This window comes from Panthera uncia (assembly GCF_023721935.1).
Source record: "Panthera uncia isolate 11264 chromosome E2 unlocalized genomic scaffold, Puncia_PCG_1.0 HiC_scaffold_19, whole genome shotgun sequence".
NCBI lineage: Eukaryota > Metazoa > Chordata > Mammalia > Carnivora > Felidae > Panthera > Panthera uncia.
This window is the reverse complement of record NW_026057588.1, coordinates 17479698-17507275: the sequence shown is the minus strand read 5'-3', so window position 1 is coordinate 17507275 and position 27578 is coordinate 17479698. Positions and strand designations below refer to the sequence as shown.

Below are 27578 nucleotides of genomic sequence, written 5' to 3'. Positions count from 1 at the left end.
TTTGGGATAAAGACAACAGACATCCACTGTGGTCACCAAAGAGAGCCTACTAGAAAGAAGGAGTCAGTGGCTACTGTTGGGCTAGAGTCATCAGGAGAATCGTAGGGCAAGTGATGATGAGGCAATGGCTACTGAGACTGGCCTTCCTTGGATGAGATTACAAAACATAGGATTTAGGGGCAGGAGTGTTGTTCTGTGTAGACAACTGGCTTGCACGGCTGGAGTATTTCTCAGCGACTCCAGTAGGACAGAGGCTGTTCTGCATTGTCAGGGTTGTGCTGAGTATGGGGAGCTCAGTTAAATCTGAGTTGACAGCTGACCTGAAACTGAGGGTAAACAAGGACCATGTGGACAGAGCTGTTCCCTGTAAAGTCCTGCTGACCACTCATTTCTTCAGTCTTCAGCCTTAGCCTGTTTTCCTTCTTCACCTTTACGATGCCAAATATTTCTGGGCAGGAAAGGAAAAGCCATTTGCAGAGGTCAGAGGTGACAGTGACTGCATGGAGCTGGGAGGTGGGCCGGAGGAAGACCTAGGCCTGGGGGGGCATCAGGACAGGACATATTCCTGGATGGTTGGCCTTTCTAGGGGGACCAGGCAATGGAGCAGCTCAGTTTGAGTACCCAGTTTTTGGATCTCTTGTCCTCTCTGGCTGTATTTACTCTGTTTCATCCAGACTCTCATCTAGGCTCATGACTTCAAATGCAATGTATTCACTAATGACTCCCAAGTCTTTCCTCCAGCTGGAACCTTCTCTTCCGGTACTCCAGTCATGAATACCCAATGTAACACCTACACTTAAGATGCCTAATAACGTTTGTGATCTTCCCCCCCAAATTTTCATCTCCCCAAGATGCAATGACAATTCCATTTTTCCAGGATCTTGGGTTAAAAAGTGGATGTAACCCTTGGTTGTTCATTTTCTGTCTCTCAGTTCTTCAGTGTGTCTAGATCACCATACCCAACTCCTACCACATTGACCCAAGTCACCTTCATCCCTGGCCTGTATTGTTGCAGTAGCCTCCAATCTGTCACCCTCATTTCCATTCCTGCTACCTTGTGGGTCTGTAATTTGTAAACATGTCAAATGATGTCTTTCCATTGCTTAGATCCCTTCGATGGCTTCCTGTCGCTCTCACAAAACCAAAGTTTTCACAAGGTCTTGTAAGTTCTGTGGTCTTCTTGCTTTCCTTCCCTCTCTGAACTCAACTTCTTTTTCTTTCATTCACACCACGCCAGCCACAAGTGCCTCCTTCCGCTTCTGAAACACCTAAGCGTGCTCGCTGGGGAATTTTCCAGTTGGTCTTCCCTTTGCCTGAGCACTTTCCCCCCAGACATCTAAAGTGGCTGGCTTCCTCACCTTCTTCAGGCTTTTGCTCAAAAAGTCACCTCATTAGTCATTAACCTTGGCCATTCTATTCAAAATTGCAACCCCAATTTCCAGCACCCTTTCCAGCTTTCCTTTTCAAAGTAGCACTTACCAGCCTATGACCCACCATATATGTATTTATTACTTATGTATCTACAACACCTGGAACACTACCTGGGACGTAGTGGGAAGTGGGAACACTACCTGGGAAGGTATTGAATGAATGGACGAAGGAAGCGGGGGGGGGGGGGGGGGGGGGGGCGGGGCGCCTCCCCCCCCCCCATAAGGGGGGTTGCGCGCCCCGTCCCCCCGCTAGCTGCGCCCCCCCCCCCCCCCCTCTTCCTCTTCCAAGCACGTCCCAGTCCGAATACCCCGCTGCTGTCGCCATGGCCGCGCTCACCCAGAACCCGCAATTCCAGAAGCTGCAGCAATGGTATCGCGAGCACGGCTCTGACCTCAACTTGCGCCGCCTTTTCGAGGGGGACAAGGAACGTTTTAACCACTTCAGGTGCGCGCGCGGGGCCACAGGCGGGGCGCGGACGTGCGGGACCCGGATCCGGGTGCACAGGGCGCCGCACATAGGGTCAGGTGTGCGGGGCCGGGGCCGGGGCGGTCGGGCCGGCGGTCCCCGGGGGTCCTCGGCCGACCCCGGCCACGGATCGGGGCCCAGGCCCAGGCCCCAGTTTGTCCTTGAAGCCTCCTTGAAGCAGGTTCCTGGGGGCTCGCGGAGGTCTCGGAGCCGGACTGCTTAGTCATGAGAAGCGGGCCCCTCCGCAGTTCTCCCTCCGCAGGGGCATCTCTCTCCACCTTCTGTCCCCGCCCCCCACCTCTAATGCCTGCCGTTTGAGAAGGGGCTCCTTCCGCAGTTGTGGCCTGGGGCCCTAGCTGACGCAGCAGGCGGGAGAGGGCTGTCCCCTGAACCCCCCGCTCCTGGCCCAGAACGGACGGGGACCCCCGAGGTTTGCGATGTGGGTGGGCGGGTCTGGGGGATTTGCGGGGAGCCGCGGAGAAAGGTGGAGATGTGGGGGCATGATTTCTACGAAGGAAGCTCGGTGTGCAGACCTATGCATGACCAGGAAATGGAAAGGAATCAGTGGGAGGAAATCTTGGGGGGGGGCAGGAATCTCGGGGTGCTCCGGTGACTGGTGCAGGTGTGTTGGGGAGGGGAGATCTGTGGCTCCAGACTGGACGCCCCATGACCAGCCCTGCCTTCTGAGTCTTTTCCCGATTAAGTTGAGTCGCAGAGTGGAAGCTCTAGGAGGGAATGGTCACTCCACGGGGTAGGCAGGGGCAGTGCACCCAGCCGTTGTCTTCCCGGTTTTAGCAGAGGAATGGCTCCTCAGGAAGGGTCTGCAGCCCCATTGTGTGAGGTTGGCCCCATTCACTGTGCTGGTGGGCAGACAGGCGACAGCACCGCTGTGCTGAGCAGCTGAGGCTTGTTTGGGGTGTGGCTCAGGGAGAATGTTATTTTGTGGATGCAGCTCTGGTCGGGGAATGGGCTCTCCTGAGAAACAGGGTGTGGTCAGTGGCTTCTGCCATCTTTTTGCAGCTTGACCCTGAACACCAACCATGGGCGGATTCTGGTGGATTACTCAAAGAACCTTGTGACCGACAGTGTGATGCAGATGCTGGTGGACCTGGTAATGTTCTGCTGTGGGGGGCTTGACCTGTGACCCACAGCATGGCAAGCGAACCGGGGTCCTGGGAGCCTACAGGTCCTTGAGCAATTTTATTTCCTTCCCTCAGCGGACCTCAGTCACTGCCTCTGTGCCGACACAGGGCTCTGAGCTCCTGCCCTCCCCCACCCCGATTCTAAGCAGCGTCCCAGGGGATTCGGTGCCAGTGTCTGAGCAGACCCTTCGCAGGCAGTGGGGTGGGGGGCACCAGGCTGCAGCTGTCTGTCAGCCCCACTGGGACTGCATCAAGCCTAGAGTTTGGTGGCTTGGGCACTTGGTTGCCGGTGTGAGTGGATCAGGCCTCAGTATCTTCTCTTCCCAGGCCAAGTCCAGGGGTGTGGAGGCTGCCCGGGAGCGCATGTTCAATGGCGAGAAGATCAACTTCACCGAGGTGAGCTGGCCTGGGGATGGCCGACTCTACATACCCTCCAGGGCCTCTTCCTTCCCTTTGGGGCTCATCTGACTGAGAGCACCGCACGGTGTCTTCACCTCTGCTCTTCAGCAATGTTTTTGCTTAACAAGGAGCCTGAAAGCCTATTTCCTTGAGTGGGTTGCAGGGCCATGGGGTGCATCTTCCCCAAGACTGGCAGTCTGGACTTGGTGAGGGTGGAATGCTGTCTGCCTAGAGCACATCTCAAGCCTGCAGGGCGATGGCTTCTTAAGGCATGCTCAGAGAACTTAACTCTGGTCTATCTTTGCTCTGAGTTTTATTAATGAAAAGAGAAATCTTAGGACAGAAGATCAACCTCCTCAGTGGTAGGCATTAGTAGGAAGCAGAGATACAGCCAGGCCTTGGGGGCCCTGTTCCTGAATTGCTGTGGAAGCCTGGAGGCATAATGATCACTGAGTGCTAAGAGTCTTATTCTCACAGTGTTATTATCCTCCTTCACCCAAGAGGAATCTGAGGCTCAGAGGGCAAGTCGCTTATCCAAGACGTTATAAGAGATAGCAAGGTTTCAAACTCAACTTGTCTCACTGCTGGGCTAGGCTGAGGGAAGCTGCAGTCAAGGAGGGCTTCCTGGAGGAGTGCATCTTCTTATAAATGTCAGACAGGAGTGAGGTTGGGCAGGGTGAGGGTAGAGTGGCATGATGTCTTCCACCTTAGTGAACCTCCCCTTGGGTTGGAGTCCAGAGACCGTCTCTTTCCTATCCACCTAGGATCTATAGAGCTGTTTCCTTCAAGGACTCCTCTACTGGCTTCAGCTTGATGGGACTGTTGCTCTCACATGACAAGGACAGCTCCTTGGCACCTGTCACGGGCCTACAGTTTGGTTTGGTTTGGTTTCTGGCAGTCGGTGGGGTGGGGCCGCTTGGTGAGGGACATTTGAGTCCCTTCTTTGCTCCACATCCAAGGGGCTGGGGGTACTTTTCAGAAGGTGCCAGCAACTACCGTGTACTCTCACGGAGGAGGTGAGACAAGGTTAACGACCCCTGGTCCTCTGTGTCTCTCACCTGTGTTCCCATTCTCTGCCTTTGCTCACTCTGTTCCTCTTTTCTTGGCTTTTCATGCTCTGAACACCGAGGGGCTCCCTGGGCTTTTCCTGGTCTCCCTCCCCTTGTGACTGTAGCCAAAGGGGAGCAGCACACGCCTGCCTCCTCCAGGTCCCGGGGTAGCCTCTACACCCATAAGCACGCAGTAGATTCTCAGTACAAAACCGTGGTACTAACACATCTCAGGGCTCGCGTGCGTGTCCGGTGGAGAAAGGGCTGGGCTGACTCCTCACCCAGGCTGTACCGTGCCCCCCCGGGGGCGTGGCTGCCCTGGGCTGGGGGTGGGGGTGGGGGTCTTCACACGCTGACTGCATCCCCAGGATCGCGCAGTGCTGCATGTGGCCTTGCGGAACCGGTCAAACACCCCCATTCTGGTGGATGGTAAGGATGTGATGCCAGAGGTCAACAGGGTCCTGGAGAAGATGAAGTCTTTCTGCCAGGTAAGCAGCTCCTGCGCTGGACTTGCCCTTGGCCGTGGGTGTGCATGTGTTTGAGAATCTGGGGACCTTGATGGGCCGCCCCTCCATTCTGCTTGGAGAGAACTCAAGGCCTCATCGCATGGAGGCGGTCTGTGTGCTCGCTGGCCTGGGGGCTCTACCCTTGTTGTGATGGACCTACCACTGGCAGCCACAGAGCAACCTCTTTGCTGAACTGTAATCACCTGTGGGCTCACGGTGACAGTCTGGCCAGAACAAAGATCCGAAAAGAAAACTGAGGCCCCTAAGGGATGGGGTGGTAGAGGAGAGGAGGTAGAGCAGGTAGAAGAGAGACTTGCTTTTCTAATCTCTTTAGCAACATGCCCTTATTTTTTAATCTAGAACTAGATGAATTGAATGGTTTTTTACTTTAACTTTATTTTTTTCATGCTTATTTTTGAGAGAGAGTGTGTGCACGTGGGGGAGGGGCAGAGAGAGAGGGAGACACAGAAACCAAAGCAGGCTTCAGGCTCTGAGCTGTCAGCACAGAGCCCGATGCGGGGCTTGAACTCATGAACTGTGAGATCATGACCTGAGCCAAAGTTGGATGCTCAACCAGCTGAGCCACCCAGGTGCCACGATAAATTCAATGTTTTAACATTTCCTTGACCGTGCCCCCAGCTTGCTCTCCAGAGGCAGCATTTATAGCAGTTTCTGTGAAATCTTCTGAAAGCTTCCTATGCGTGTGCTATGTGTATACGTACATCTCTCTCTTCTTTGAAACGTGTACGTACACATGTATACATACACATGGGTTCGTTTTTAACTACTTTTTGCAGCTTTTTTATACTTGTAAATAAGTAGGACATGTCCCTCTGTCCACATAATGGTGCCTCCTTTTCCTGTGGTGGGTGGGTGTAGATGTTGCTTCAGAGATCAGCTAGAGATTTCCCCACATCAACCACTGTTGCCTTAGTGTCTGTTCCAGGGTTGATTCTGCAAGGATTAGAGCACATCCTCAAGCCTGGGGTACAGGGGTGGTATACGTGTGTGTGTGTGTGTGTGTGTGTGTGTGTGTGTGTGTGTGCGCGCGCGCGCATGTGCGCGCATGCACACGTGCACATAGCATGTATGGGCTGTGTGTGCTCTGAGAGTGATAGTCTGGGCTCTGGTCAGCTTGTCCCTGGGAGCAGTGACCCCCACCTGTGACTGGCCCAAGTCTGTTTGCTTTGGCTCCCAACCATTTCAGACCTCAGACAGCAGGAGTGATCTGGCCATCAGTCCTGGTGGCCTGGCCAAATGAGTAGAACTTTGTGGGGTGAGGAAGGGTTGGCATCCTGATGAGACTCTGGATTCCACAGTGTTCCTTAATAGTGCGGTCGGTACTTATGATGGGCTTTGGGTGTAGGGAAGGGCCTTTCCAGCCATCAGGGGTGAGTGGTAGTGCTGACACGTGTCAGAAGCTGGTGCTCTTTCGGATGAGCGCGTGTGTGCTCAGGCCTGCGGCGTGGAGAGTGTGGTGCTGGCCGTCCGGGAAGCTGTTTCCAGGAAAGCACTCCTTTAGAGCTGGCTGTGGGATACCTGACTCAGACTGATGGGGTATTTATAGTTCAAAAAAAGCTACTGAGTGGCAGCAATTCTACGGTGAGGAACACTCCCCATAGCTGTGCCGAGGTTAGAAGTTTGCCAAGGTCAGGTTGAGGATGCTCGCCATGATCCTGATTATAGTGTCAAAAGTCACAAACAACCTGGGCTCAGGGCACCTGGCTGGCTCAGTCGGTGGAGCGTGTGATTCTTGATCTTGGGGTCGTGAGTTTGACCCCCACGTTGGCCATAGAGACTGCTTAAAAATAAAATCTTTAAAAATGAAAAAAAAATTAAAAACCACAAACAGCCTGAGCCCATTTATCAATGAACTAATTAGTAAAATCAGTATATGTTTATATATTGTGGTCCCGGGCACCATTATATATTAGGGAGCTATGGTTACCTTGACCTGCCCTGCTGTTGAGGATGTGCAATGAAGTTGGAAATGGAAATTGCAAAACTGGCATGTGTTGTAAAACCCCATCTGGTGGAAGAAAGGCTGTGCGTAGTCATATTAAAGACACAAGTTTTCTCCCCTGGGATGCTTTATTGTAACAAAACTTTAATGGTGAGAGGGAGGCTTGAGAAGCCAAAGAACTTTATTTTTTTATTGATGGAAAACTTCCCATGACAATTGGTTGCCTTATTATTTTAAAAAAGAAAAAGGTTGCTGGGTCTTACTGGTTTGGGGAAAGATGTATGTAGTAGTTTTCTATTGGTATATAATAAATTGCTCCAAAACTTAGCAGCTGAAGACAGCGATTGACGTTTCTGTGGATCAGGATTTGCAGCGGCTGTGCTGGCTGCTTCTGGTCTCATAAGGTTGTAGTCAAGATACTGGCCAAGGTTAGCGCTCATCTGAAGGCTTGGTGGAGCCTGCAGGATCTGCATCCAAGAGGACTCACTCGCGATTAGTGCTGGCTTTGGGGAGGCTTCAGTTCCTCACCTTGCGGACCTCCGTACAGCAGTGTCCTCATGACAAGGCAGCTGATTTCCCCAAGTGAGTGATCCAAGGGAGAGCAAGACAGAGTGCCTCAGGGTCTTTTAGTACCTTGAGCTAGCACGTGAAATTACATCTTTCATTCCTGTACGACTGTGTTAGTTGTATAGGTCAGTTCTGATCAAAGGAGGAGGGGACAACACAAGGACGTGAACACAAGGAGGTGAGGACCACTGGGAGCGATCTTGGGAGTTGGCTACACAGTCTGCCTTCTGGCTCCCAGTGATTATGTTCCTTCCACATGGAGAACACCCTACTCACTTTCTCCTAAGGCTGTATCCCATTACAAGATCAGCTGGAAGTCCAGAACCTCATCATCAGGATGAGGTAGAGGTCGAGCAGTATCTGCATTTCCTTTAATGCAACTCAGATATACTTCCTTTTGATGTGAAGACATATGAATTAAAGAAACAATTTATTTGCACCGCACACACCCAACCCACAACGGTGAGGTAGGTGTAGGATATCTGATACAGGAGAATTCCTGTTCGAAGAGAGGGGAGATGGGAGGCACACAGGAGTCATTGGTCCAAACCATTTTGAAATCCAGCAGGACATAGACTTGAGGTTGGCTTGGTTAGGACTCAAGGTCTAGGAATCATTTCTCAAGGATTTTGGCCTTGCCCTCATTCATTCTTTTTACCTGAAAGGTAGTTTGTGTTTGCAGCTACATAGGTTTTTCAGCCTGCTTACTGCCCATAGAAACGTGGGTATCTAGGGATGCCTGAGTGGCTCAGTTGGTTAAGCTTCCAATACCGGCTCAGGTCATGATCTTGTGGTCTGTGAATTTGAGCCGTACCGTCAGGCGCTGCACTGACCGGTCAGAGCCTGGAGCCTGCTTTGGATTCTGTGTCTCCCTCTCTCTCTGCCCCTCCCCTGCTTGCTCACTCTCTCTCTCTCTCTCTCTCTCAAAAATAAATGTTGGGAAAAAAAAAATGTGGGTATCTAAAGCCCTCTTTTCCTTTTGTACTATCTCTGTCCCTTTCAGTCCAAGCCAGTAGTGTTTCTGACACTTCAGTTGTCTTTGTGGGTCTCCTATGAAGCTTACTGAGGGGGGGTTCACTCCATCAGGCAAAAGCCATACCTACAGATATCTTCAAGACAAGGCCTTTTCTATCATTGTTTTTGAGAGTCAGTTTTCTCAGAAGCCGGATATTTGACCAAAATGTTTTCTGTGTTACCACTTTAGCTCCTTCTGAGATCTAAACAAAGCATTTTATAGCCACACTCTCTGCTTCACCTTCTCACTGTGCCCTAGATTTGATCTTTGCCAAAGAGCCATCTCTTAATTTTAGCCCCTGTTGTTGCCTAGACAAGCTGGGAATTTCTAAACCCAAGAAGCTAGGCGGTTCCTTTAACACAACTAATGGGTTAATGTACCTGATGGGTGCACAGGTCCCTTATTCAGCTTGGGGGTGGTATGCAGTGTTGTAAACACCAGGAGACAGGAATCGGTGGGGTCCGTGTGGAGCTTGGCTGCATGTCTGATGGTCCTGTTCCTGGCACCAGCCCCAGTAGTTGGCATTTCACGTCTCTCAGTCTCTCATACATTAGATTCTGCTGAGAGTTCACCCCCGTTTGGCAAATTCTGACAATGTTACTGAGATGGGGGTGTCCCCACTTTGTTAATGATGAAATAGGGTCTAGCTGGGGGGTTGAGTATGGCAGGGATTTGCCAGTGTGGTCTCAGTAGGACCCTGTGAGGGTCTGGACGTTGGGCTTGAGATGTGAGGATCCTTTTGAGCAGCACTTTATACTTGGAGGTTTGGGCTGAACACACCTCCCACTCTGTGCCAGCGTGTCCGAAGTGGTGACTGGAAGGGGTACTCAGGCAAGCCCATCACGGACGTCATCAACATCGGCATCGGTGGCTCTGACCTGGTAAGAAGGACTCCTTTGGGATGGGGTGAGGGGTCCCACCCAGAGTCTTGGTTTTTCCAGGGTAAGACCTGGCTTTCCCCACTTCTGTAGGCCCTGAGTCTTGTTTTCTGATGCTGCATCTCCCCACAGGGACCCCTCATGGTGACTGAAGCCCTTAAGCCGTATTCTTCAGGAGGTCCCCGGGTCTGGTTTGTCTCCAACATCGATGGGACCCACATTGCCAAAACTCTGGCCACCCTGAACCCCGAGTCCTCCCTGTTCATCATTGCCTCCAAGGTACGGGCCTTGGACCCAGCCTGGCTCCCCAGCCCTGTGTGTGGTTGGTGGGGGTGGGGCGGGGTGGGTAGACCCTCCTGAGCACATCGTGCTTCGTGGATCAGGTCTGGCAAGCTGTGCTCAGACTGTTCTTGTCAGGCGGTAAATGCGGTTTACCTGATGGAAACCCGAACTGGTCAGTTAGAACCTTCGTCTTGTTTGCTTGCTTATTTGTTTGTTTGTTTTTGAGAGAGAGAGAGGGAGATACAGAACTCAAAGCAGGCTCCAGGCTCTGCCCTGTCAGCACAGAGCCCGATGCGGGGATCGAACTCACAAACTGTGAGATCATGACCTGAGCCGAAGTTGGACGCTTAACCCACTGAGGCACCCAGGCGCCCCAGAACTTTCATATCTGCTTGTTCTGTGGGATCTGTGCCCAGCCTGGGTTTTGTTTGTGGCCATTTATGCCCTGTTTACTCCCATCAGTGCACATAAAATATGAAGAATTCCATCTGGATTCTGAGATCACAGCCTAGCCTGGGCCAAAGGAGCCCCCAGCGTGGCCACTGCCCCTTTCCTGGAAGATGCTTTGGCCTTTGACCTGTGGTGGAGGAGTGGTGTGTGTGGGTGGGATGGGGGCTGTGTATGTGGCTTTCACTAGGATTCTTCTCAATCTAATCTGGTTGGGAAGTCCTGGAATCACAGGATCATGGTAATACTTCCAGGCCTCTGCCCCAGACAGAACCACTCATTGTGACTTTGTGGACAGTTGGGCAGAGGTTGGAGTGACTGTCACTGCTCCTGGTGATAACTGGGCACCCACATGGCCTCTGCCACTGAACCCTGGCTCTGGGTCACAGCGACCCTGAGCTGGGGGCTGACTGCTGTACTTTCTGGCTGTAGACCTTTACCACCCAGGAGACCATTACGAATGCAGAGACAGCGAAGGAGTGGTTTCTCCTGTCTGCCAAGGATGTGAGTGCTGGGGTGGGTGGTGGGCACTGCGTGGGCTGGGAAGGACAGGGTGGGCCTGCCTGTCCACCTGAGTGGCCAAGCCTAACGCTACATGTGGCCGTATTTCTCCTGACGTTGGCAGCAGGAGGCAGCCTCTCTTGGTGCCCACCTTTTCTGGTTAAGACGTTTCTCAGTCCCAGACGTATCAAGTGTGCCAGAAGCTGCTCTGACTAGCTGATGGCACTTTAAGGTCCCTTGGCCTTGTAGGGCCTTCTCTACCCCTGGCCACACTCATTGGTTTAGAGGGGAGGGACCCTCGGCCTTGTGTGCCTGCGAGGTAGGCTGGGCCTCTAACTCCTCTCTCCTCTTGACCTTGACGTGGGGCTCCTCCAACAGCCTTAGAGCCCAGGACTGGGAGCAGTGAGTCCCACCCAGGACCTCAGTTTCTCCAGGGGTGGGAGGCTCACTACCCTTGGGCGGCCTCTGGACTCAGTTCGGTGTAACCTGGCTCTGTCTCTTGTAGCCTTCTGCAGTTGCGAAGCACTTTGTCGCCCTGTCTACCAACACGGTAAGTGCCCGTGTGGGCTCCCAGACTTCCTCCCTGGGAGGGCCCAGCCACGTCAAGGTGTCAAGGTCACAGCCTTTCAGAAAACTCAAGCTGAGATGTGATTCGCACGTCTGGGGATCTTGGCTGGGCTGATGGGATAGAAGGGGTCAGTTGCCTGTCACGGAGGTGAGCGGCACAACACCCCTTCTGCGTCCTGCTGTCACATCTGTGCAGCTCCAAAGAGGGATCCCGTTGACCCTGTCTACCTCCGACGCCTGGCTGAAATCCAGAACGCTCCACACACATGATCTCCTTTGGCCTCTGCCACCCTGCCCCTGGTCTGTCCCCACGTGGGATGTGCAGGGTAGGGGTGGAGGGTGCATCCCATTTCTTATATAAGAACATTAAGCCCCGGTGAAGGATTTTTGCCCAGTGACTGCATGAGTCAGTGAAGCTGGGATTAGAACACCGGTCTCCTGCCTGCCAGTTCTTACACTCTGCCTGGCCCGGGGCTGTGCGAGGTGGGGGGGTGGGGCTGTGTGCCAGGAGTAACAAACCTCGTGGGCACTTGCTGTCTGGTGGGCTTTGTACTAGGCTATGTCTCAGAGCTGGAAGCACATAGGTTTTCCTAACCGTTCCCCCCACTTCCTCTGCCCCTCATATCTGACTCGCACCCCTGCCTCCAGGGCTGCCCTACCCACAGGGGAGGCAGGAGCACTTCTTAACGCTGGCTGACCAGAGCACCACTGTCTGCCTTCTGCCGGCAGAGTTGAGACTGGTCGATAGGGTCATCTCCTCCTGTCTGACTAGGGTTGCTGACCCTCTGTGCACAGGGGACCAAGCACCTGAGGAACAGGGTTGGCCATCTCCTAAAGGCTTTCTGGGGAAGGGTCACCATCTCAGATACTGGAAGGGGCTGGACAGGTATCCTGGCCGTGTGACACCTGGCCTGGGAGGTGGCCCCTGCCCCTCTTGGGTTCCCGCCCTGGGCTCAGTTTCCCATATGGGTTGGTGTCTGCACCTCAACAGGTCCAGGAGGCGGGTCTTGCAGGGCAGTGTGTGGGCCAGGTCCCCGCACTGGGTGTGTGGCCTCCCGCCACAGGAGGGCTTCACGGACACCAGGCTGCAGCTGTTTCTGGGTATGAGCCGGCCTTGTGTCCAGTTCTAGGGGTGAAATCTGCTGGTTCCTGCCCGTCATTGACCGGCTACTCCGCTAGTCCAGCCCTGCCCCATCTGCCCGCAGCTTGAGTGGCATGACGCCTGGCACCCAGGAGCTCCTGGTCTCCTCCAGCTAATGTAGGCTTCCTTCTTTCTTTCCCTTTGCCCCTTTTAGACTAAAGTGAAGGAGTTTGGGATTGACCCTCAAAACATGTTCGAGTTCTGGGATGTAAGTAAAGACACTTCCTTGTGCTGGGTGAATTATGTGTCCTTTGCCAGGCGTGACCACTGAGACACACATGAGGGGCCTATGAGGTCAGGTCAACAGTTATTGAGCACCTGCTGCATGCCTAGCTTTGGGAAATGGCCGAGAGGCCCTCAGAGAGGCTTATGGGGCAGGAGCAGCCCAGTCAGGATGAGGGCTCCACTTCCACTGAGGGCGGGCTGAGCTTGCAAGGCCAAGATGACATTCCCCTGGGTGCCTGCCAGCGGCCCCCACCGTGGGGTAACTGGAGCCACCCTTACCCCCTTCACTAAACTTGAGGTTGTGAGTTATTCTCAGTGTTGACCTTTTTCTGAACTGCAGCTGCAATCTGTAAAGGCCAAGGGGCAGGGTGAGGCAGGAGGTGTGACTGGGCAGGCCTGCTCCGGAGGGGTGGGAACAGCCGGCAGATGGCAGAGAGGAGGTGCCAGGCCTGGGGCCTGCACAGAGCCTTGTCAGGCAGCCTGCAGAACAAACCTCGCCTGAGCAGCCCTAGCAGCAGGTGGTCAGGGACTCATCTCAGCTGTGGCCACAGCTGGTGCCAAACAGTGAGCGGGACCTATCCTTGCGGCTTGCCTGAGCGTGGCCCTGGTGGGAGAAGGGCTCTGGCTGTGGAATGCAGGGGAGGCTTGGGGTGCAGGGCGCAGTGTGGGTGCTGTGAATGCAGCAGGCGCTGTTCTAACACGTGACCGTGGCAGGCACACCAAAGAGGGTGTCATCCAATGGGAGTTTTCCCACTGGGGCTGTTTGCAGGCCTTTAGACTGGGAGCTGTTTGCTCGGTGGCCGCATCCACAGATGTGATCTCCTTTGAAAGCTCTGAAGGCCTCGGAGTCTGGGAGAAAATGAAGCCCTAACTAAGGCCCTGAGGCATCTGTTGTGTGTAATGAGTTAACTTCTTTCTAGAATGGGACTAATTATGTACCATCCTTGGAAGAATTGAGAAGAGTCACTCAGATCATTTTCTGCATCCTGTGGCTCAGATGAGGAACCCCGGTCGAGAGAGACTGTGCAGCTTCTAACATGTTGCATGTCTGATAAAGTAGGGGAGGCGCCTTCTACCTCTTTCCCGGGATCTGGAGCCTGAACAGGAGGTGGTCAGGAACGAGTGGCCTGCCAGTCACCCCTCTGTGGGTTTTCACTGGCCGTAACAGTCCAGCGTGCAGAGATGAAGGGGGGTGTGGCTTAGGGAGAGGCGCAGGTCTCCAGGTAAGGCCTGGGGTAAGGCATGGGGCTGGGGCTGGGCAGTGTGGCCTGAGTGACTGAGGTGGGCCCAATGAAGGCCTCCTGGGCCAGGCCACGCATACCACATACACAGTGGCTGCAAGAGGGACCTGCCTTGGTCACTAAGGATGTATATTATTTTGAATCAAGAGGTGTCACCTGAGGAGCCAGGGACAGGTGAAATTTCTGGAGCCTAGTATGTCTCAGGTGAGATAGAGGGTCAGGACAGACATAGGGGATTTTGTACTGGCTTTGAGGTAAGATCAGAAGAGTCCAGTCTGGCAGGGGGACATATAAGTGGTGAGCCTGGTCATTTAGGGTCAGTCATGGGGTAGCCTCGTGTCGGGATCAGGCAGAGGTACGATGGTAAATAGTGGGGTTTTTCAGGGCTCAGCGGCTCAGCCAGAGTCCGCATACATTGGAGAGCTAATTTTGACTGGTGGGGTCTGAAGAGGAGCCAGGACAGGTACAGGTGAGTTCCGAGGAGGAGCAAGGACAGGTAAAGGTACTGATGAGGTCTATGAATTCTGGAAAAGACACCAGTATTTACAGATGGTTCTATCAAGTGAGGTCTGAGAAACCAAAGTCATGTACAGGTACTTTAACCTGGATCTGTGAAGTGAAGTCCCTGGCATAGGACAGTCATATACATCGCGGTCTCTCCTGACTGGTTCTGCAAAGTGAGCATCAGGTCATGGGTGTGTGCTCACTCAAATGAGGTGATTAAAACTCAGAATTAGGCAAATACACGTAAGCCCCCTGAGCCACATCAGCCACCTGGCTCTCGGCATCCTGACCAGGTGTGATAAGCAGAGCTCAGGGGTTAGCAGAGCTTTGCGGATCCACAACCAGCCAAGGTTCTGGCACTGGGTTCTGGCTGGGGTGGGGTTTGAGGGACCCAGAGAGGGAAGGTTGGGAATAGAGCAAGTTATAAAAGGTGAGGACTGGGGAGTTGGGGCATGTGAAAAAGATACAGGAGCCGTGTTGGTAAGGTATAGTTTGAGAGGCTCGTGGCAGACAAAGGTCTAGAGACCCACGTCTATAGGGTGAGAGGTCTGAGGCCCAAGTCACTCAGGCACCAAGGGGCTCTCACCGGTCCTCCCTCAGGCCCAGGTAAGCAGCCAGGAATTTGTCCCGTCTGAGAGAAATATCTGTTCGGATTAAGTTTGTACAGTGGAGTCGGCCAGGGGCGGTCTGTAGAGCCACATCTGTCTGAGGTCTCAGGAGCTAGAGTCAGACAAGGTGTGTATAACTAGGCAGGTTTCTTAGGGAGGCCTGAGGAGCCAAGATTTGGCACATAGAGGTAGAAGCGGGTTGCTCAGGTAAGGACACTGGAGCCGGAAAAGGGCGGAGAGAGCAAAGTCTGACAAGTGAGGACTAGAAATCCATGGTCAGGTCCAGGTCAGAGCTATGTCCTCAGGTGATATCCAGCAGTTCTGGTCGTGCACAACTCGGTGATCCTAGAGGTGGTCCTGGGTCCCCTGGGAAAAGACTGAAAAGCTGGAGTCAGGCAAAAGGAAGGGGAAGGGGAACTGCATCCATGAATTCTGGGTCTGGCTCAGGTATGTAGAACAGGTCTGTGTCAGGTGGGGCTTGAAGAGTTGAGGTGAGATACAGGTTTGTACTTTGGGTTTCTGCCAAGTAAGGTCTGAATGCTGAGGTCAGGCTCTGGTTAGTATTCTGAATCTGAGGAGCTGGGGTCAAGCACAGGTGGGTAGAGCTGAGTTTTTCAGGTAATATCTATGAAACCAAAGGCAAGCAGAGGTAGATTGACCTGAAAAGCCATGGTTAGGTTCATTCAACTCTGTCTCACCATTGAGTTCAGGCATACGTCGGTAGACGAGATCTGTCAGGCGAGGCCTGAGGAGCTGGTGTTAGGCGTATGTAGAAAGAACTGTATCTCTTAGATGATCTCTGAGGATATGAAGTGAAGTCAGGAGGACAGGGCTCAGTCTCTCAGGTGAGATCTCAGGAACCAGGATTGGGTACGAGTGACTAGATCTGGATCTCCTAGGTAAGGTCAAGATCAGCAGACAGAACTGCATCTCTGTCTATCTTGTAGAATTATTTTGCAAGATTGACGAGTTGTGGCCAGGTACAGGTATATGGAATTGAGTTTCTCAGGAAGGGTCTACGGAGTCTGTAAATGGCACAGGTTTGTATCCTTGGGACTGTCAGTATAGTTCAGCACAGGTGAGTACAGCAGGGTTTATCAGGTAAGGTGTGTGGAGCCAAGATTAGGGCAGGTTCACAACACTCAATCTGTCCAGTGAGTTCTAATAAGTCACAGTCCAGCCCTGGGAAGAACCGAATGTCTTAGGTGAGATGTGAGCAACGGAGATGAGGTATAGGTAGGCGGAGCTAGCCCACTAGGTACAGTCTCAGAAGCAAGCACAGGCAGGTAGAATTGCACTGCCAGGTGTGGTCCGAAGAGCCAGGGTCCAGCACTGGTAGGCAGATCCAGCCCACCAGGTGAGGTCTGAGGACCCAGGGGTCAAGCACAGGTAGGCAAAACTGGCCCACCAGGTATGGTCTGAGAAGCCAGGGTCAAGCCCAGGTAGGTAGAACGGGCTCACCAAGGTGAAGTCTGAGGAACCAATGTGAAACACAGGTAGGAAGAGCTGGTCTGGCAGGTGAGGTGTGAGGAACCAGGGTCAACCATAGGTCCACCACGTATGGTCTGAGGAGTCAGAGTCAGGCACAGGTAAGTAAAACCGCCAGGTATGATCTGAGAAGCCAAGGTCAAGCAAAGGTAGGTAGGACTGGCCTATCAGGTGAAGTCTGAGGAACTGGAGTCAAGCACAGACAGGTAGGCAGATTTGGCTTGCCAGGTGAGGTCTGAGGAGCCAGGGTCAAGCACAGGTAGGTAGAATTGGCCTGCCGGGTATGATCTGAGGAGCCAAGGTCAAGCACAGGTAGGTAGAACTGGTCCACAAAGGGTGGTTGGAGGAGCCAAGATCAAGCACAGGTAGGCAGAGCTTGCCTGGCATGTGAGGTCTGAGGAACCAGGGTCAACCATAGGTGGGTAGAACTGGTCCACCAGGTATGGTCTGAGGAGCCAGGGTCAAGCACAGGTAAATAAAACTAGACCACCAGGTATGATCTGAGGAGCCTAGGTCAGGCACAGGTAGGCAGATCTGGCTTGCCAGGTGAGGTCTGAAGAAGCAGGGTCAAACACAGGTAGGTAGAACTGGTATATCAAGCAGTCTGAGGAACTGGAGTGAAGCACAGGTAGGCAGAACTGGCCTATGAGGTGAAGTCTGAGGAACTGAGGTCAAGCACAGGTAGGCAGATCTTCCTTGCCAGGTGAGGTCTGAGGAGCCAGGGTCAAGCACAGGTAGGTAGAACTAGCTTACCAGGTGCAGTCTGAGGAACCAGGGTTAAGCACGGGTAACACCGCCAGGTACGATCTGAGGAGCCAAGGTCAAGCATAGGTAGGTAAAACTGGCCTATCAGGTGAAGTCTGAGGAACTGAGGTCAAGCACAGGTAGGCAGATCTGACTTGCCAGGTGAGGTCTGAGGAACCAGGGCCAAGCACAGATGGGTAGAACTGACCCACCAGGTATGGTCTGAGGAGCCAGGGTCGAGCAAAGGTAGGTAGAACTGGCTTATCAGGTGAAGTCTGAGGAACCAGGGTCAAGCACAGGTAGGCAGATCTGACTTGCCAGGTGAGGTATGAGGAGCCAAGGTCAAGCACAGGTAAGTAAAACTAGACCGCCAGGTATGATCTGAGGAGCCACGATCAAGCAAAGGTAGGTAGAATTGGCCTATCGGATGAGATCTGAGGAACCAGGGTCACGCACAGATAGGTAGAACTGGCCTACCAGGTATGGTCTGAAGAGCCAAGGTCAAGCACAGGTAGGTAGAACTGGTCCACCAAGGGTTGTTGGAGGAGCCAAGATCAAACACAGGCAGGCAGAGCTGGCCCAGCAGGTGAGGTCTGAGGAACCAGGGTATGATCTCAGGAGCCAAAGTCAAACATAGGTAGGTAGAATTGGCCCGCCGGGTATGGTCTGAGGAGCCAGGGTCAAGGACAGGTAGGCAGAACTGGCATATCAGGTGAGGTCTGAGGAACTGAGGTCAACCACAGGTAGGTAGATTTGGGTTGCCAGGTCAGGTCTGTGGAATCAGGGTCAAGTATAGGTAGGTAGAACTGCGCTGTCATTTGTGGTCTGAGGAGCCAAAGTCAAGCATAGGTAGGTAGAACTGGCCCACCAAGGGCCAGTTGGAGGAGCCAAGGTCAAACACAGGTAGGCAGAGCTGGCCCAGCAGGTGAGGTCTGAGGAACCAGGATACGATCTGAGGAGCCCAGGTTAAGCATAGGTAGGTAGGACTGGTCTGTCAGGTAAAGTTTGAGGCACTGGAGTCAAGTACAGGTAGGCAGATTTGGTTTGCCGGGTGAGGTCTGAGGAACCAGGGTCAAATATAGGTAGGTAGAACTACACGACAGTGTAGTGGTCTGAGGAGCCAAAGTCAAGCATAGGTAGGTAGAATTGGCCCACCAGGTATGGTCTGAGGAGCCAGGGTCAAGGACAGGTAGGTAGAATTGGCATATCAGGTGAAGTCTGAGGAACTGAGGTCAAGCACAGGTAGGCGGATTTGGCTTGCGGGTCACGTCTGTGGAACGAGGGTCAAGTACAGGTAGGTAGAATTGCACTATCATTTGTGGTCTGAGGAGCCAAAGTCAAGCATGGGTAGGTAGAATTGGTCCACCAGGTGAGATCTGAGGATCTGGGGTAAAGTACAGGTAGGTGGAACTAGCCATTGGTCTTAAGGATTCAGGGTCAAGCACAGGTAGGTAGAACTGGCCTGTCAGGTCAAGTCTGAAGAACTGGGGTCCAACACAGGAAGGCAGATCTGGTTTGCCAGGTGAGGTCTGAGGAGCCAGTGTTAATTAAGCACAGGTAGGTAGAACTGGCCCACCAGGTATGGTCTAAGGTGTCAAGGTCAGGCACGAGTAGGTTGAACTAGCCTGTCAGCTTAAGTGTGAAGAACTGGGGTCAAACACAGGTAGGCAGATCTGGCTTGCCAGGTCAGGTTTGAGGAGCCCGGGCCAAGCATAGGTACGTAGAACGACCACCAGGTGCGGTCTGAGGAGCCAAGGTTAAGCACAGGTAGGCAGAGCTGGCCTGGCAGGTTAGAGGAGCTGGGGTCAGAGACAGGTAGGTAGAAGTGGCCAGCCAGGTATGGTCTATGTATGGACTCAGGGGCATGTAAGGTAGGCAGATCTGGTCTGCCAGGTGTGGTCTGAGGACCCAGAGTCGAGCACAGGTAGGTAGAAATCGCCCTCCAGGTGTGATCTAAAGACCAGAGTCATGCACAGGTAGGTAGAAGTGGCCCACCAGATATGGTCTGAGGAGCTAAAGGTCAAGCACAGGTAGGCAGAATTGGCCTGCTAGGTACAGTATAAGGAGCCAGGGTCGTAGAAGGTAGGTAGAGCTGGCCCACTCACTGCAGCGTAAGAGCCACAGGCACGTAAAGTAGGCAGACCTGCCCTGCCAGGTGTGGTCTCAGGACCCAAGATCAAGCAAAGGTAGGTGGAGCTGGCCTGTCAGGTGTGGTCTGAGGAGGGAGGTGAGGGAGGTAGAGTTGACTTTCAGGTGTTGGATTCAGGCAAAGGCATGTACCCTTGGATCTTTGTGGGGGGGACCTGAAGAAGGTTAAGCCTGGGTGGGTGGAGTGGCCACAGGCGAGTCCCACAGCATTGGGGTCTTTAGGTAGACAGACACTGTGGGGTTCGAGGGAAGTCTGTAAGCCCTAAGTTAGACGAGAGTAGGTAGATGTGGCTCTCTCAAGCATGGACTTCGGAGCCAGAGATCTACACTTGAGTCTTGTTGGTGAAGTCCTTGGGACGTGGCTCTGGCTTAGGTGTGCTGGCCCAGGTTTTAGAGTTAGAGGGGAGGCTTGGAGAGCACGGGGTTAGTCACAGGGAGGGAGAGCCACATCTCAGGGCCGGGGGGGGGGGGGGGGGGGTCTCTAGAGCACTGGTATACACAGAGATACTTGTGTCTGATGAGGTCTGAGGCTCCTCAGTGAGCGGTTGTTGCCAGGTCAAGCAGTGGCTGCTAATGTCGGATCTGCGAGATGCCGAGATCCATGTCAGACAAGGGATAATGGAGCTGGGTTTCTCAAGTTGGGCCTGGGAGTTGAGGTCAGGCCTGTTTAGACAGAGCTGAGTCTCTCAGGAAAGTGTGAGGAGTCTGAGCTGGGCGCAGGGAAGTACGCCCGAGTCTGTCATCTGAGATGTGGGGGGTCAGGCAGATACGTGGAGCTGGGTACACCCGCTGAGCTTTCTGGAGCCAGTCTCTGACAGGTGTGTGACCCTGTAGTATGAGGTACTGGGGCGGGACACAGGTAGGCAGAGCTAACCTCACAGGCGAAGCCACTGCATCCATGCAGTGTCGTGAGTCCATGGATCCCGAGTCATGTGGGCAGAGGTACATAAGTGTGATCTTAGGTGGGTTCTTGTCACCTGGATTCAGGTATGAGTTGGCATCCCTGGGCTTGTTAGGTGAAATGAGAAGGCAGGCTCTAGCCCAGGAATGCATAACTGATGTGGCTGGTGGGGCCTGAGAATATGGGTCAGGTGCAGGTGGGGTCCTCGGTGGTAGGATCAGGCATGGTTTGGGTAGCATGGGCCGCCCTCAAGGGAAAGCCAGAGTCATCGTAGGTATGTGTACCTGGGTCTGCCTGGGGACCCTTAGGATCAGGTAGGACAGATGGAATGCCTTGGCCAGGGCAGCTTCCTGTTCTCAGTACCCCGGTCAGGCACGATAGGCAGAGCTCATGGTATTTGCAGAGGCATGAGGATCTGTAGCCAGTCCAGGGTGTGGTCTATAGCACTGGGGTCTGAGTTACTCAGGTGAGGGAAATAATAGAATTGTAACTAGTTAGATAAAGTGAGGTTTGTTGTGGGAGAGGCATAGAACTGACTGAGGAGCTATAAGGTGTGATCTGAAAGAGCCGCTGCAGCGAACGTGAGTTCTACAGACTGTGTCCTGTAGGTGGAGGTCTTAGAGGCTCAAGTCAGACACTGGCATTGCCTGGCTCCCAAAAGTGAGGTCTGATGACCTGGCTCAGCCAAAATCAGCGGCTTGGCAGTCTGCTTTCTAGAATTGAGTCTGTTCGGTGAGATCTGAGAGCCCATGTCATGCATGGTTTGGCCCCTGGGACGGTGTCTGTCAGGTAAGGTTTCCCCAAACCTGGACTGTTTCCAGGTGAAGGGCCTCCCTGTTCATCTCATTACCCAGGCCAAAAACCTCTGGGCTGCACTTGATTCTCTCATTCTCTCAATTCACCCTATTTGATTGAAGTTCCTGAATCAGTCCTCTGCACCCCCATCCACAGTACTGTCACGTTCCTGATGACCCCTGGCATTCCCTGCTTCATTCTCCGGCGTTGCCTCTCAGCTTCTACCCTCCAGCTCCGCTGCTTCTTTCATCTAGAATGTGCTGTGCTTCTCTTGCCCAGCCTGTCTCAATGGGCCTCCAATAGAGAATTAAGCCCTAATGCCCCAAAGCATCCAGGGGATGTAATGAATCAGCATCTCTTCTTTGCTTCTAGGAGAGTACTAGCCTTGGACCATCCTTGGGACAGTTGAGAAGTGAAGTCACTGAAAGTATTTTCTGTGGGGCTTAACTCTCTCACTATTGAGAAAGGCTGCTCTAGCCATAGGACCTTTGCCTGTGCTGTGCTGGCTGCTGGAATGCTTCTCCCCACTCAGTGCTTTCCTGGGTAATGCCTGCTCATTCCTTAGATCCAAGCTCAAGCTCAGGCACTCCTCAGGTTCCTTTCATAATTGGTTTCACTGGTGTATTTCCTTTCTCCCAAGCACTTATATCTCAGTTCACATTTATTGGCACGATTATTTCATTTACACATCTGGGGAGCCCCCGTGGGCTGCTTCTGTTGCCTGTGCTAGCCATGTGGTAGGTGCTCTATAAATAGCTGTTAAGAAGACGTGAATGTGTCAGGAAGATACAGAGTGGAATCTGCAAGTGTGAATGGTAGGCCTGTGTATGTCTTGGGGCTGAGACTACGATCAGGTATGAGCTCTGGGCCCGTCACTGTCCCCGGAGGCAGCCCTAGGCTTGGATATGAGGCACTGGGTCTGTCAGTATCAGAAGGGGCAAGGCCAAGCCCAGGCATATTAGTATCTGAGGAGGCAGGGCCAAGGCCAGGTAGCGTTGGATCTTTCAGTGTTCAAGGAAGTGTGCTTGGGCACAGGTAGGAGGCATCGGGTCTGTTCGTCTGAGGATGCAGGGCCTGGCACAGGTAGGAGGCGCTGGGTCTGTCACTGCCGAAGGAGGCCAAGCCGGGTACTGGTATGAGATTCTGACCCGTTAGTGTCCAGGTAGGTGGGCTCGCCACAGGTACAAGATGTTGGGTCTGTCACTGTTCAGAGAGGCTGGATACAGGTATGGGATACTAGGTCGGTCAGTGTCTGAGGAAGCAGGACCTGGCACAGGTATGAGGTGCTGGGTCTGTCAGAGTGTGAGGAGGTAGAGCCTGGCACAGGTATGAAGGGCTGGGTCTGTCGGTATTTGAATAGGCCTGGCACAGGTGTGAGGCATTGGGTCTGTCAGTGTCTCCCGAGACATGACCAAACACGGGTATGAGCTCTGGGTCTGTCAGTGCCTGAGGCGGCCGGGCGTGACATAGGTATGAGGTGCTGGGTCTGTCAGTATTCGAAGAGGCTCGGGCACAGGTATGCAGCACTGGCTCTGTCGGTGTCTGAGGGGCTAGACCCGGCAAGGTATGAGATGCTGGTCTGTTGGTGTCTGAGGAAGTGGGGCCTGGCACCAAGTACGATGTGCTGGATCTGTCTGTGTCTGAGGAGACCAGGCCTGGCGCAGGTAGGAGGCACTGGGTCTGTGGGTCTGTCTGAGGAGATGGGGCCTGGTACCAGGTATGAGCCGCCGGGTCTGTCGGAGGAGGAGGCGGCCAGGCCTGGTGCAGGTATGAGGCGCTGGGTCTATCGGAGGAGAAGGCCGGGCCTGGCGCAGGTCCGAGGTGCGCCGGGTCTCTCTGTGTCTGAGGAGACAGGGCCAGCCATGGTAAGGTCTCCGGTTGGGTCTTGTGGCTCTGATCGGTCCCACGCGTAGTCTGTCCTGTTGGTCAGCACAAAGAGTTGCCAGCGCCTGGCCTGCTGTCTTGCTTCCCAGAGGTGGGTTGGGCCTGGCCCTCCATGCTGCACCTGTGGAAGAGCCTTGCTTTCAGGGGGCAGGTTTTGTGGCAGGAGGGAGGGGGGGCGGGGTGCGCCATCCCTCGTTCAGCACCTTTTCCTGTCTCTCCTAGTGGGTAGGAGGACGCTACTCGCTGTGGTCAGCCATTGGACTCTCCATTGCACTGCACGTGGGTGAGTGTTTGTTTTAGTCTTGGGAGATGATATTGTAGTCTGAGGTCAGGAGTGGGGGTCTCATGTCCCTGAACACCTTCCTGACCCACAGAGGATGCTGGCCTCTCTCCCCTTGACTGGAACATTTCTTTCGGGTCAGGACAGCAGGCCTTTTTTCTCTTGGGTTTGCAGGTTGGCCTTGATCTCTGTCCCTCACAACTGCCCTCCTGCCATTTCCCCTGGTGGATGAAGTTAGGTCTGCCTTTGCCCTGAGGGCAGACTCTGATTAGAAAGACTTTCTGTAGGGCCAAGTCTTCCCAGGTCCTTTTTCTTCTGGCTGCACCTCAGCCTTTCCTTGGGTCCAGAAGAAGCTGTGTCCCCTGCCAGAAGGGCACTGGGCACGACCATTTCTGTTGACGCTGCTTTTGTGTCGCAGGATTTGACAACTTCGAGCAGCTGCTCTCAGGGGCTCACTGGATGGTAAGTGCTGAGGCTCGTGTTCTCTGCCAGAGACCTGTAGTTGCTCCGGCTCCCTCTCCTCCTGGGCAGCTGCTCGGCTCTCACTGACCCTGCTCTTGTTTCAGGACCAGCACTTCCGTACGACACCCCTGGAGAAGAACGCCCCCGTCCTGCTGGCTCTGCTGGGCATCTGGTACATCAACTGCTTTGGGTGTGAGACGCAGGCCATGCTACCCTATGACCAGTACCTGCACCGCTTTGCCGCCTACTTCCAGCAGGTACCAGCTGCCAGGCCAGGTCTTGGGTCAGCCTGTGGGGGGACTGGGAGGCCCATGAGCCCAGGTTCTTGCCCCTCCAGGGGCTTTTCTCCCCCACTGCCCTTGGGTATAGCCAAGGCCCACCTCTGTTCTCAGTCTCAGGATGACTCTTTGTTACCAGGGTCTGTTTGATCTGAGTGTTAGCCAAGTTTGACGACCATAGAGGGGCATGACTGGTTATCATGGTGGCCAGTCAGACCCTGGCTTGGCTAGGGCATGGGTCTCAGCTCGGTCATTTCTTCCTTGGCCATCACTGTGTGCCTGCGATAGGGTGGGGGCCATCGGCCAGGACTCTTATGGCTTGCACTGCTTTTGTCCCTCTAGAAAAGCAACTCACACCCAGTCTGTGGTGCCTCTTTGGGCTACTCACAGCCTTCTGTACCCCCTCGAATCTCCAGGGCCCCCAGGGACCAAACAGCATCTCTCCTGGTCCAGATTCTCTTTCAGGGGGCCTCTTTTCAGGGCTCCCCACAGTCCAGCATCTAGTTGAGGTGACAGACCTCAAAGGCTGTACACCCTGGACCTCAGCCAGCCTTTCCCTAAGGCAACAGTTAAAGAGGGGCACCTGACTGGCTTGGTTGGAAGAGTACGCAACTCTTGATTTCAGGGTCATGAGCTCGAGCCCCACACTGAGTGTAGAGATCACCTAAATGAATAAACTTGAGGGGCACTTGGGTGGCTCAGTTGGTTAAGCGTCCGATTTCATCTCAGGTCATGATCTTGTGGTCCATGGGTTCGAGCCCTGCGTTGGGCTCAGAGCCTGGTGCCTGCTTCGGATCCTGTATCTCCCTCTCTTTCTGCTCCCCCCCCCAGCTTGCGTGCTCTCTCTCAAAAACAAATATATATATTAAGAAAAATGTTTTTTTAATAAATAATTTAAAAAGAAATACATCAATTAAATATACTGTGACTGGTTTCTGCTCATAGGGAGGTCCTCCTTAGACCTCCATCCCCACCTTTACCTTCCCGCAGTGCTCTAAGCCAGAAAGCCACAAGCCTGTGTCCTCGAGGGGCGATGAAAGGAACATGCCTGATGATAACCCACAGGGCAGGGCAGGTATACTCGGTGCATCTCAGGCAGGATTTGGGCATGGCGCATGAAGAAAAGAAGACTTGCAGATAGAGGGCTGGGTTTCTGTCCCTGTTCCAGGGTGACATGGAGTCCAATGGGAAGTACATCACCAAGTCCGGCACTCGTGTGGACCACCAGACGGGCCCCATTGTGTGGGGGGAGCCAGGGACCAACGGCCAGCATGCCTTCTACCAGCTTATCCACCAAGGTAGGGCCCATCTGGCTTGGGCAGGGGTGCTGCTCGGGAGGGGGAGGGCCCCCTGGCAGAGACTTCTCCCTGAGGTCAACACTCTCCTATCAGCCACGTGGGTGGCCCCCATGGGCTAGGGTAGGAGCTTGGGTGACCGCTGTGCCCTCTTACAGGCACCAAGATGATACCTTGTGACTTTCTCATCCCAGTCCAGACCCAGCACCCAATAAGGAAGGGTTTGCATCACAAGGTAAGAGCCCCATCCAGCCTCTCCTCACACTTTGTCAGGCTCACATTACACCCAAACTATTAAAGAGCTGATGCATTGGTTGGCAGTTATACTAGTTTTCTGTTTCTGCCATAACAAATTACACAATCGTAATGGCTTAAAACAACACCCGGTTTTTATATTGGTTTCAATGGATCTGAAGTCCAGCAGGCTCTACTGGGTCTTTGCTCAGGGTGGACCAAGGTCCAGTTTCCTTGATGGCAGCTAGCGGATGATTCTCAGCTCCAAGAAGCCACCTTGGCCTGTGGCACTGTCTCAGAACCAGGAGTGGTAGGTGGAGTCCCTCTCCAGCTTTGATTCTGTCCTGCCTCCTCTGTTGATTCTCTCTGACCAACTTATTTGCCTTCCTCTTCTACTTTTTGGGGCCCATGTGATTACATTGGGCCCACCTATCCCTATCTCAGCGTCTGTTACCTTCATTCCATCTGTAAGATCCCTTTTGCCATGTCCTGTAACCTACATAGGTGCAACAGCAGGGGCGGGGGCAAAGATCTTACTTACCACAGCAGCAAATGGGAAAACCATCCAGTACCTAACCTGACCTGACACTGGCTTTGAAGAGGATTGAGTGCACCTTATGTTGGGTGTGCAGAGTAGCATGGGTAACTGAGCACAGGCTTTGGAGTCAGAGACCTGGGTTTGAATTCTGATTCTTCCTCTCTCTACCTCTGTGATTCAGCACCGTTGACTTGGGGAGACAGGCTCAACTAGGAAAGAGAGGGGATGCTTTTGCCCCTCAGAATCTTACAAGATAGCTATTGCTAAAGTTCTTAGCAGGGTCCTCGGCAAGTCAGGCGTGTTCCTGAAAGGGTAGTTATTGTCATTACCTACTTTACCCTGTCATCAGATGGGACCTGCTGTCCCCTCTCACTTCCATTGAGCTCTACGTTGGGGGCTGGCAACCTACCGAGGCTGGGACTACCCCAGCTGAGAATTGCCAGGCAGTCTTGCCCCTCTGCCTGAAGCTCAGACAGTACTTCTTGGCAGAACTGGGTGTCTCTCTTCTCAGATCCTCATGGCCAACTTTTTGGCCCAGACTGAGGCCCTGATGAAGGGGAAGTCGACAGAGGAGGCCCGGAAGGAGCTGCAGGCCGCAGGAAAGAGTCCAGAGGACTTTGAGAAGCTGTTGCCACACAAGGTCAGGACTTCTGAAGTGGGTGGCATCCTGGAGTCGGAAGGATAAAAGTTGTGAGGCCAGGGCAAGGATTCACAGCGTGCCTGCCTTGTCCTACACAGTAGGAGGGGCTGTCCTTACAGATCTGCACATCCCGACCTCTGGGACAGGGTGTACATCCCCTCTTAAGTTATCTGGGGATCACAACTAACCAGGGGACATTCCTGGGTGTTTTCTGAAGGTCTTTGAAGGAAATCGCCCAACCAACTCTATTGTGTTCACCAAGCTCACACCATTCATTCTGGGAGCCTTGATTGGTGAGTGAGCGGGGAAGGTCCTGGCCTGGGGTAGGTTGGATGAAGCTGGTAGAGCCCTAATGTGCCCCATCTGCCACCTCTGTAGCCATGTACGAGCACAAGATCTTCGTTCAGGGCATCATCTGGGACATCAACAGCTTTGACCAGTGGGGGTGAGTTGCTGCTCCTCAAGGGGAGGGTGGAGAATGCCTGTGGGCAGGCTTACGGATTTCACTGGTGATGCTGGAACCTTCCTCTTATTCTTATCGTCCTGCCAGGGTGGAGCTGGGAAAGCAGCTGGCCAAGAAAATCGAGCCTGAGCTTGACGGCAGTAGCCCAGTGACCTCTCACGACGCTTCCACCAATGGGCTAATCAACTTCATCAAGCAGGAGCGTGAGGCCAGAAGCCAATAAACTCATGCCTGGCTGCAGTCCCTATTGTGACTGGTCCTCCTTTGTCCCTCTTCACCAGAGATGTACTGCACAGTCCTTCCCAGAGCACCTTCTGGCTGTAGGCTTGGAGTACAAGCCCTTTGGGGGAAGCTGGTCTGGGATTGCTATCATCACTCCTCCATGTCTGTGTGCCCTCTGTTTTACGACTGGCTGAAGTGTTTCAGTGCAGCTGATTTTTCTGACCGTGTTCACCCTGTTCATGTATCAGAAAAATAAAGATGCCACAAAGGAGGTT

General features: G+C 53.5%; 1 protein-coding gene across 1 annotated transcript; it reads left to right on the top strand.

Annotated features, from left to right (window-relative positions):
• Nucleotides 1-1676: 1676 nt before the first annotated feature.
• Nucleotides 1677-27574, top strand: GPI (glucose-6-phosphate isomerase). The gene is made up of 18 exons (XM_049621038.1): nucleotides 1677-1875; nucleotides 2917-3007; nucleotides 3366-3434; nucleotides 4855-4974; nucleotides 9335-9418; nucleotides 9548-9694; nucleotides 10577-10648; nucleotides 11151-11195; nucleotides 12508-12561; nucleotides 23114-23174; nucleotides 23590-23633; nucleotides 23738-23890; nucleotides 25080-25209; nucleotides 25365-25441; nucleotides 26490-26618; nucleotides 26836-26911; nucleotides 26997-27063; nucleotides 27169-27574. Exons 1-18 carry the CDS (start codon nucleotides 1754-1756, stop codon nucleotides 27302-27304), a joined length of 1677 nt encoding a protein of 558 aa, XP_049476995.1. The 5' UTR covers nucleotides 1677-1753; the 3' UTR covers nucleotides 27305-27574.
• The last annotated feature ends 4 nt before the right edge of the window (nucleotides 27575-27578 follow it).